Below are 10632 nucleotides of genomic sequence, written 5' to 3' on the forward strand. Positions count from 1 at the left end.
CTTTAGGTCTCGGCTTCAATATTACTTCCTTCAGGAGGTAGCCAGCTTTCCCTGGTTAATACTCCTACAACCATGTTTCTCCTTTGCTCCTAGTACCAAGGCCCAGGCCTCTTTGTGGCTGCACCTGTCACTGATGGAGAGGTGGCAGTGGTGATGGAGGAGGTGGGGCTCAGGGACCCAGGAAAGGAGGCTCTAATAGATGGAGAGTATGCAGCATCAGTCCTGCCTGGTGCCTTGAACTGGCAGGGTGGAAGGAAGGCACATCCCGTCCAGAGGCATGGGGTCTCCCCGGGATCCTCTGGGGCACCTGGATGACATCTCAAGGCTGGCAGTCCTTATAGTATCCTCCTTAAGTCCCTGGGGAGGGAGTGTTATGATCCCAGAGCAGAGTTCAGAGTCACTGCGCAAGAAGGTCAGAACTGGAAAGGCCCTTGCACAGCCCCTGGGCCAGCCCTCACTTGACATGTGTTCAAAGCATCCTGAGCCAGAGGCGGGGAGGAAGGCAGGGACGACAGGGAGTGGGGAGAGGTGCTGAGATCAGTCAAAGCCAGATATATAGGACTGGTGTGCTGCGTTCAGGAGTCTGGACTTCATCCTGAGGGCAATGGGGACCCGTTGAAAGGTCAGACTTGTGTTTTATAAAGACCTCTGGCTGCTGTGGGGTGTGGGCTGGGAGGCGAGAAGACCGGCACTCGAGCCAGGATGGTGGGGGCCCGGAACGTGGGTGGTGGCAGCAGAGAGAGAAGAAAGGGATGGTTTAGAGGGGTACTTAGGAGATAGAAAATGAAAGCACTTGGGGGTTGATTGGTTTTGAAGGTGAGGATGCAGGCATGGGGAGATTATAGGTCTGGGCAAGTGTGTTAATGATCTTGACAGGGGACACAAGAGGAGGCTCTGGCGGGCAGAGAGCGAATAGTGAGTTCAGCCCGAAGGTCTGTTGGCTTAGAAGAGTCTCCAGAAGTGCCAAGTGGAGATGTCTTGTAGGAACTGGGGCAAGTGGGTCTGAAGCTAGGGAATGAGATCGGGTGGCGGGGGAGTCATCCGGTCTCGGAAGTGTAGCTGGGGGATTTTTATCAAGGAGGCCATTAACTGTGGTGGTAATTGCAGGCCAGAGACTGATGTCATTGCCCAGGCAGTGTGTGCCGAGAGGTGAGAGAAGGGCCCCAAGGCACCTGAAAGTTCAAGGGCAAGGTTGTCTGGGTGAGGGACATGAGCCAGGGAGAGGTTCGGCCTGGGAGCAGCTGAGGGCCTGAAACAAGGCAGAACAGGCAGAAGAAGGTAGTGGAGGGCCCGAGACTCAGGGCTCAGGAATGGGGAGGGACAGAGGGCCACAGAGAACCTAGGGGGCTTGGGTGAGGAACCGAAAGGGCCCCAGGGATTCCAGGAGGGAGTGAGGGAAGGTAGCGGGTCCTTGTAGGACAGCTTGAGGAGATGAGTGGGAAGGAGCAGGGCCTGGAGGAAGAGTGGCCAGCATGGGGGCTGGGGACAGCTGGGGCAAAGGGACAAATGAAGAGGGTCAGTGAGAAGGAAGTAGACTGCACAGGAGGGCTGGGGTCTGAGGAAGGCTATTCCAGGCCTGGCTCTTCCTGAATGAGGTTAGAGGCCTCTCAAGCTTTTCCTCCTGAGAACTCCTCCACTCTTCCTGAACAGAGAACAGGAGAGATCAGGCCATGCGGGGGGCAGAGGAGCCCTCTCAGCCTTAGGACTGAAGCTCTGAGGTATCTGAGGATGAGGGTAGTGTGGAGGGTAGCCGAGGAAACGAGTAGATGGTATGCTCTTACCAGCTACGGGGCTTTTGAGGAGGCTGTCCCAGGTGCTGAAGAGGTGTGTGTATGGGGGGGGAGCGGAAGGATGGGCAAGAGGTGGGTGTCAGGGGTCTTATCTCCCCTTGTTTGATGGGCAGCAGTGGGAATGGGGTGGGGTGGGGTCCAAACTGACACAGGGCGGCCACCTGAGGTGGTTGCTGCTGTGCTGTGTGGGTGGGTGGTGGGGGGGGGGAGGGGAGAGAGTGAGGGTGTACCAAGAAAGTGGGGTGTATCAAGAAAGTGGGGTGTATGTGAGGGGGAAGGAGGCTAGAACCAACTGCCCCAACTGTCTTCCAGCCGACACCATGACCTCCTTTGGTTCCCTTCAGAACCAGTCAGAAGAAGAAGTCCCAAACTACCTGGCCAGGGGAGGATGCCACTGTCTGGGGACGGGTCCTGCAGGTGTCCAGGCCCTGAGACAGCTCAGATCTGCCCCAGTCTTCACAGGCCCGTGGGGCCAGGGCGCTCACCGGTCAGTGGACGTGGGCTCAGGCCAAGAAAGCAAGATACCACAGCACAGAAAGCAGGTCCTCCAGTTTATTGGGAAAAACAGGAGACAAGAGACCAGAGAGGCAGGGGAGGCCTCCAGCAGTGCTCCTGCCAGGGAAGGAGAGCCCTTCTCCCTGGGAGGGGCCAGAGGCCAACACAGCGGAAGGGAAGGGTCCATTCCCAGGCAGCAGCCCCCTCCAGTAGGACAAGACGAGCAGAGGAGTGGCTGATGGGAAAGAGCCGCATGGTGTATTCTCAGAACACGAGGGGAAGAGCTACCGAGGCACCGCTGTTCTCAGCTGGAGGTGGAGGCAGGGGCACATCTGGCAGGCAGGAGGGGCTTCTCTGGCTCTCTCTTGGGGCCGCCTAACACCTCCCCAGCCCACAGGAACCCCCTCCACAGGTGGTGTTGAGCTGGCCGCAGGGCGCGCACATTCCGGTGCTCACCGCCAGGTTCCCGCTGCAGGGGGCGTTGCACGCGCTGCCGGTCACAGGCCTGGAGCCGGACACGCAGAGGTCCCCGCAGACGACCCCGCCCCGGGAGCTGCTGACGCCTGTGGACACAAGGGCACAGTCGGGAGGTCTTGCTGTTGGCCACCCCATCTGGCCACCTTCCTTCGGCCTCTCTGATCTGCCTAACCCTCAAGGGAAGGACACAAAGGGCCTTCAGCTGCATGGAAGCTGCATGCTCTCTTCGTTGGAGAGCCAGGAGCCCTGGGTTCTGAGACTCGTTCTGCTTTGCGACCTTGGGCAAGTCCCTTCCTTTCTCTGGTCCTCGGCTTCCTCACCTATACAAGGTGGCGGTTGTATTGAGTGACATCGCAGGTTCCGTTCTGCAGTGACCTGTTATTCCCCTACCCCATGTATGCTGGCTAGTTCTTCCTGCAGGCTAACCTTAGCCGCTCCTGCTGCATGACCAACCTACTACCATTTACTGAGGGAATTATTGGAAACACTCCCTGCAGTGTTTCTATACGCTCACAGCCAGAGAATTCTTGTTGCCAACAGGAAATTTTCCTTTTCAGGGCTCAAGATACTTACAGACATTCACAGCTCCAACACCTTCACACAGCCTGAGTGGAGAAAAGGTAAGAAAGGAAAGAGAAAAGTCAGGATGAGATCCTCAAATTTCCTCTAGGCTGGAAGGGATCATCTCAGGTCTATTTTTGGTCTATATTTATGCCCTTGTATACCTTTTAAAAAGTATCTTTCTGGCAGTTTCAGCAATGCCAGGCCACACTATTTGGCAAGCAGAGCATGGGCTGGATTTCAGCTCTTATTTGCTCTTCAGATGGCTGCCTTTGTGCAGTGCATAGCCTGTACAACCATACATGGCATACTTGGATGGGTCCAGCTTTAGGAAAGGGAAGGTTCTCTTGGGCAGTTGCATGAGGCCAGTGTCACACTTTGGCCTGCAACTCCACCCTTGGGCAAGGTAACCTCCTAGAAACCAGGCAGTGAGTGGATCTTGAAAGACTTGAGGATGGAAAAATTTGAGGATGTTCTAAACTGAGAGAGTGGGTATCTTGGTTCTGGACCTGGGTTCTCTGGGACTCTAGACCTCACAGTGACACTTGACCTTCATTTTTCTCTCTGGATGCTATGTCCAAGATCCAGTCCTTTGAAACCTGGGATTCCAAGACCCCAGAGTCTAGCTTGGGGTCAGTTCTTGGGACTGAGACTGGGATACGGAGGAATCAAAGGTGGGCAGATCTAGGCAAGTGTAATTCCTGGGGCAGCTGGGTTGGGCCTCACCTCTGCTCCTCGCCCTCCAGCAGCCGCCTGTAGGTGGCGATCTCAATGTCCAGGCCCAGCTTGGAGTTCATCACCTCCTGGTACTCCTTGACCAGGCAGGCCATGTCCTGCTTGGCCTTCTGCAGGGCGGCCTCCAGCTCGGCCAGCTTGCAGCGGGCATCGCTCAGGGCCGCCTCGCCCTGCTGCTCAGACTGGGTCACCGCAGTCTCCAGCTTGGTGTTCTGGGGCCCAGGAGAGAACAAAGTGGGTTATGGTCCTGGGTGTCTCGGTCCATTTCCCTCATGTGTCCAGTCTCTCCCCTCCCCCAGCTGGGGACACCCCAAGAACAGGTCTCTCCCCTTCATTAACGGAGTCCCCCTGAGGGACCACAACCAGGGACATGAGTCCTGAAAATGGGCTGGATCATGAATGGTGAGAGCCAGTCGGGGCACACACTGCCTGTGTGGCCCTGGGGAGGCCCCAGGCGACCCGTACCTGACACTTGGCATTCTCGACCTCGGCGGTCAGCCTCTGGATCATGCGGTTCAGCTCGTTGATCTCCTCCTTGGTGCGGCGCAGGGTCTCCCCGTGCCGGATCACCGTGGCCTTCATCTCCTCGCACTGGGGGGAAGCAGAGGTGCTCGTGAGCTCAGGATGCAGTTTCCCTCCCATTCAGACACCACAGATGGTCGGGAGGTTGTACAGTGCTCAGCCTGTGCAACTATACATGGCAGCCCTGCCCAACAGCTATAACCTAAGAGCTCTCTGCCCTTCTGTCACCATCCCTAGGGATCAGAAACCCCATACAGAAGAGGCTTTGTTAAGTGTATACCGGGATTCCCCCGTGCTGTCATGTCTAGGAGACAGGTGTCCTGTGCCCCTCACCTTGCTGCGGTACCAGGACTCAGCCTCAGCCCGGCTGCGGCTGGCGATGTCGTCGTACTGAGCCTTGATCTCGGCCACAATGCAGTCCATGTTCAGGTCCCGGCTGTTGTCCATCTTGACGATGACCGAGGTGTCTGAGATGTGGGCGTGGAGAACACGGATCTCCTGCGGGGGGAGGAGTGGGGGAAGAAGCAGAAGCAAGTTATCTGTGCCTTTTGTCACTCGCTGATGCTGATGCCTGTACTTTCTTTGACCTATTTGGAGCCAAAGTCTCCTATGCGGAGCGGATAATCCTCTGATGAAATTGTAGGACTTTATGTACAGTTAAGAAATTCCTTTTAGAGGAAGATGCAACCACTTTTCAAATGCTTGCTTCAGGGACATTTAGGCCCCTGTGAGCCTGGGCTGCTTCCCGCTCTGCCAGAATGCTGTGGATGCTTCCCAGGGCCCAGACCCTGTGTCAGGCCCCATTCACATTCTGCTGGGCCAAGTCTATAAAAGAAGGCTATTGGTTGCCAGAGAAAACAGCTTGAGGCTGTGGGATGCTTTGTGTGGGCTGGCCTGGGGATTGCCCTCTCTTGCCCCTTACTAATCCCGTCCCCTTTTTTTCTCCATTCCTCTGCCTCCCTTCTTCCCTCTCCTTGCTCCCCTGCAACCTTCCAGCCTCAAGCCTGGGTTTCCAAGTCAGCAGGCCTCTGGGGGGCTGGGCAGGGGGTTGGGCATGCCCACCACGGCTGAGAGTTCCCTCACCTCCTCGTACAGGCGTCTCAGGAAGTCGATCTCCTGGATCAGGGCCTCCGAGTTGGCCTCCAGGTCTGACTTGCGGAGGTAAGCGCAGTCCACCTCCTGTGTGGGGTTCAAGGGGCTGTGAGGCCAGCTGTCCTCAGGGCGCTCTGAGGGCTTGGCGGCAATGTGGCGGGGCAGTGAGGATGGGGCAGCCAGGGACTCAGGGTGGGGCTGGGCTTCTGACACTCACCTTCTTTAGAGCCACAAACTCGTTCTCCGCCGTGGCCCGAAGTGCTACCTCTTCTTCATACCTGAGGTGGGAGGGAAGAACAGGACGCTGCCTGAGCAGCTCTCAACTTGGCCATGAAGCACGTCTAATTCCTAGGCCCTCTCCCTGCTCGTCCCTCTGCCTCCAGAAGACATGGGGCAGGACCAAGAAGAAGTCAGGCTGCCTGTCCAGGCCTGCTGAGATACACTGGAGAACTGAAGTGCCCATGCTCACATCACCTCTGATCTTTCCGGTGGGGATGGGGGGAGGGCAGGATCCGGAAGCTTGGTGTGTGCACACGTGCATGAGTGTGTGTGCAGAGGGTGGGGGAGTATTTTTTTCACCCAGGGCTCCATTTTCCTTTCTTCTGCCCCTGGCTTTGCTATAGATAATGGGAACCCCTCTCAGTCATTCCCCCTCCTGGGCTCAGCCAGTACCAGTCAAACCTGCCACTTCCTCCTGCTCTGTGGGCAAGGCCAGCTCCGAGCCAGAGGCAGGGAGTGTGGCGGTCTGGCAAGTTCATGGCTGAGAGTGCTACTAGCCACCCCTGGAAACCAGCATCCTATAGCACCCAGTGTGCACCCTCCGTATCCTGTGTCACACTTTATGACAGATGGCCTGTGCCGTGACTGGATCAGACCTGCTTCCCAGCAGACTGCAGGCCCCACGAGGACAGGCACTGTGTCCACGCCTTGCCCCTGGATTGCCTGCACCCTTCTCGGTGTCTGCCTGGCACCTGGTAAGCACTCAGAAAATGCTGGTTGAGTCAAGGAGTAAACTTGAGAAGCAACGTCCGGGACCTTGAAGGCTAGATTCAAAGGCACCGGGGGTGTTAATTTTTCTGGGGTCGTAAGAGAAGTGTCTGGTGGATGGAGAAAGGGAGAAAATATCACTTCCCTGACCTGCAGATGGGAAGACCAGGTGAACTCCATCTCCCAGCGGGCCAGGACCCACCCGCAGGCCCCATGTGCCTCCAGGAAGGACAGAGAGTACAGATTCTTCCCCATCCTCAGGCAGAGTCCCAGCCACAGACCCAGACACTGCTCCCTGCGCTGGGAGCTTCCTTCAAGCCCTTTCCTGAGCCAGCACCTTCCAGCACTCACTTCTTCTTGTAGCCCTCCAGCACCTCCTGCACGTGGTTGAGCTCCGAGGCCAGCCTCCCGCTGTCGGCCTCCACGCACTCGGCCTCCCGCCTCAGCGTCTCGATGTAGCCCTCGAACAGGGGCTCCAGGTTGCTCTCGCAGCACTTGCGGTTCTGGTAGAACTGCCACTTGGTCTCCAGAAGCTTGTTCTGCTGCTCCAGGAAGCGCACCTGCCGCCCAGAGGCAGAGCCTGAGAATTTCTTCTTACAGGATGGGGGTGGGGGGCAAGGGGCGGGGATCCCAGCACCAGGACCTGCAGGCCCCCAACTCTCAGACCCAGAGTCCTCCCCGGCCGGTGTAATGTCAAAACCACAGCAGGGCTTCATCAGCTCGTCTGGAAGTCCTTCCTGAGAGCCCGCTTCCGTCTTTCCTGGGCCATTACGGGCTGTCACGGAATGTGCTAAACTATGCCGAGCCCAGACTCTGCTGCTGCTTGTTAGTGATGTGTCCTCGGACCCAGCAGCTAACCTCTTTGCAGAGTGGGAGGCTAATGCTCACTTCACTAAAGGGCTTAGTGAGCCTGGGCACCTGCGGGCCGGACAGCTACTACACAGGGCAGCTGTGGTTGTCGGCATGCAGATGGGCAGGCTGGCCTTTTTAGAAAGGCTGCCTGCAGAAGTTGAAAAATAATGTATATGCCAATCATTGAAACCTTACAACAACAAGGCCATTAGAATGATAGTCGCCCGGGATTTGAGGGCAGGCCTCCTCTGTACTCCAACCCTCCCGTTTTACAGGTGCAGAACTGAAGGCCCAGGGATGTTACCTGACTGCCTGAGACCTCACAATGGCAGAGGAAAGACTCAAAACTCTGCCCCACAGAGGGCTCTTCTCTCGCTAGAATAATCAGACTATTGGGCCTCGGGTAAATTTCACCTCCATCTCCCTGCCACGAGGCTGGCCCGGCCGGTCCATTTCCTCATTCAGATCCCTTTGTCTCGAGACTGCTACAACCTTGCTAAGTCCTTTCCGGTACTGTCCTTGGTAGGAGTTCCAGACTTTTTGGGTCCTTCCTGGTGAGCATCTCTGTAGAGTGACTTCTTTCCAGCCTGGCTCCAGAGAGCCCTCCCCAGCCCCAGAACTGCTTTCTAGTTGGAGAGTTCTCCCTCGTCCCCTCATGGGGAAGATGGCTGCAGACTTGAGCCAGACACTGACATCTGCTGATGGGCTCAACTGCGTCCAGACCATATACTGCCTGCCCCCCTATAAGGCCCACAGAGTGGGGATTGTTGTTCACCCCTGGATCCTGAGCCCCAAGGCTTGGATAAACCACTCTGGTTTATCTAGTCTTTCTGTCTGTGTCCTAGGGGTGTGACTGCTTCCCCTTTTGGACTTGGCTGGGGATTTCTCTGGGCAAATGCCTGCCTCGGACTCCCTCCTCAGTGCCCCGCTGGAGTCCTGACCATGGTTCGGGTTCAGGGACGGTGTGATCAAGGACACCCACCTTGTCGATGAAGGCAGCGAACCTGCTGTTGAGACACTTGATCTGCTCCTTCTCCTCGTGCTTCACGCACTGTGCATTGGGGTCGATCTCCAGGTTGAGGGGCGTGAGGAGGCTCTCGTTGACCGACACGGTGGTGATGCAGGGCGGGCTGGGCCCGCACACGCCGCCGGAGCGGTAGCCGAAGCTGCGGCCGCAGGAGCCGGCGCGAAAGCCGCCGCAGACGCTGTGGCTTCCGAAGCCGCCGGTGAGGCCGCGGTAGCAGGAGACGCCGCGGTAGGGGGCGGCGGTGATGCAGCAGCGGCCGGGCCGGGGCCCGCAGGCCGACATGCAGCTGAAGTTCCTGGGACCGAATCCGCAGCCCACGGAGCTGAAGCCACAGGTCATGTTGGAGATAGGAAGGTGTGGGAGCAGTGGAGAAGCTGGCAGAGGACAGAGCCAAAGGCTTGTGCTCCCTGGGCTGTGACAGGCCCTTTTATGCGCCAGGGGCAGCTGGCATTAAAAGGGGCAGCAAAGAGACAATAGCTGCGTTTTATTGGCTTGGCATCACCCCGGCCTCTTAAGAGCCAACCAGGCTTGCCTCTTCAGTGTAGCTGTGTCAACAATCCACAGCCACAGGCCTGTTTCATCTTCAAAGCTATTAACAAGCTTCCTCATGGCCTCTCCCCCTCCCATTGCTACTGGAAGCGGAGAAAGGGAAGGGGTCCTGGAAGCATCAGTTGGACTCGACGCTCTGACTACGGGGAATGGGTGCAGGGACCTGGGGTGGAGCCTGCTCTCGTTTCTGGAAGGGTCATCACTGGGCTATGGGCCTCGGACCTATGACCTGGCCTCAGGGTGGATGGCTAGCCTGCCCCAAGCAGCGGGCTGTGTCCCAACTTCTTGTTCTAGGAGGCTCCTTTGCGTTCTTCTGTCTCTCCGAAGCATGTCCCTTTCTCCACTGTCAATATCAGTCTCTCCCGCCCTGTTCCTACCCAGAGCCTAGTCAGGGAGGGCAGTGGGGGTACAGGTTTGGGAGGGAGCGTGGTCTCTGCACTTTGGGTATTCCCAGGAAGATGGGCCACCGGACACCAGCTGGGACATGGGAGAAACTGAGTCAGAGAGTTCACGAGAGAACCGGGGCTGTTCTTCGGAGTTCTGGGTCTTGTTGCTGGGGGATTAGGGGGCAAGAGTAGGAGTGTAGAATTACCCAGAGCTATAGAGATTGATCAGGGAAGACCACCCGGAGGTGGGTTGAAGCAGGACTGGGGTGTGGTGGGGGCAGGGTTGGGAGGAGATGAGAAAGGAGTCTGGCTTGGATTTGGAGGCTAGGCTGTGTAATCATGCACTCTCTCATTCATTCAGAAAATTCTTATGTGTGCCAACTGTGCACCTGCTAGGTCCTGGGAATCCAGCAGAGGCCTGAGGTATTTGGAGGTGGGAGAGGGCGGCATGCGCACAGGGGTGGCAACAGTTGGCCAGTGGGGGAGGAGGAGAAGCCAAAGGTGGAGAGAAGGTCCTGAGATGCTTAGAGTGAGTTGGGATCTGATACGGGGCTCTGGGGATGCTTTAGGTTGTCAGCAGGGAAGCTAAATGATGAATACTGGCGGGTAAGCCCCCACCAGGAAGGATGAAAGGTGCTGGAGATGGGGGGACGGAGGTCACCAGCGTCCTGAAATGGCATCACTTCCTCTCCTCCGAGGACTCACGCCATGAGAGGAAGTGAGGGGCTCATGTGGCCGTCCCAATGGCCAATTTCTCATGATTTTCCCCCTCAACGCTTTGGGCTAGGACCACTGATGGCTTTGGTGGGTGGACAGTGGGACCAAGCCAGGAGGTTCCTCAAACCTGTGGATCTGAGCTCATAAACCCTTCCGAGAGCAAGATTCTTGACTGCCTTTGTACTTGAGCATGGCTCCTTTGATGGACCTGTTTACCGACCAGCCACAAGCACATGCTGACCCAGGCTGGGCTAAAAATAGCCCTCTATGCAAAAGGGCCTCACCTATTGCCCTCCTTAGTCCTCTCAGGGCAGGTGGGTCACTTATGTCCCAGAGTAAAGGAAGGCCCGTCTTTTCTGGGAAGGCAGGTGATGGTGCTATGGAAATCTGTCAGGGGCAGGGTAACATCTTAATGTATCCTACTTCCAGCCCCTCCTCTTGG

The 10632-nt window shown here is 57.1% G+C and overlaps 1 protein-coding gene across 1 annotated transcript; it reads right to left on the bottom strand.

The window, feature by feature from the left end:
- Positions 1-2328: 2328 nt before the first annotated feature.
- Positions 2329-8951, bottom strand: LOC122473437 (keratin, type II microfibrillar, component 7C). Its single transcript, XM_043564002.1, has 9 exons — positions 8494-8951; positions 7011-7219; positions 5890-5950; positions 5664-5759; positions 4914-5078; positions 4524-4649; positions 4050-4270; positions 3336-3367; positions 2329-2848 (listed from the first exon to the last, which is right to left on the bottom strand). The coding sequence occupies exons 1-9, from the start codon at positions 8875-8877 to the stop codon at positions 2661-2663; spliced, it is 1482 nt and encodes a 493-aa protein (XP_043419937.1). The 5' UTR covers positions 8878-8951; the 3' UTR covers positions 2329-2660.
- Between the last annotated feature and the right edge of the window lie 1681 nt (positions 8952-10632).

The sequence above is a fragment of the Prionailurus bengalensis genome, chromosome B4 (assembly GCF_016509475.1).
Source record: "Prionailurus bengalensis isolate Pbe53 chromosome B4, Fcat_Pben_1.1_paternal_pri, whole genome shotgun sequence".
Lineage (NCBI taxonomy): Eukaryota > Metazoa > Chordata > Mammalia > Carnivora > Felidae > Prionailurus > Prionailurus bengalensis.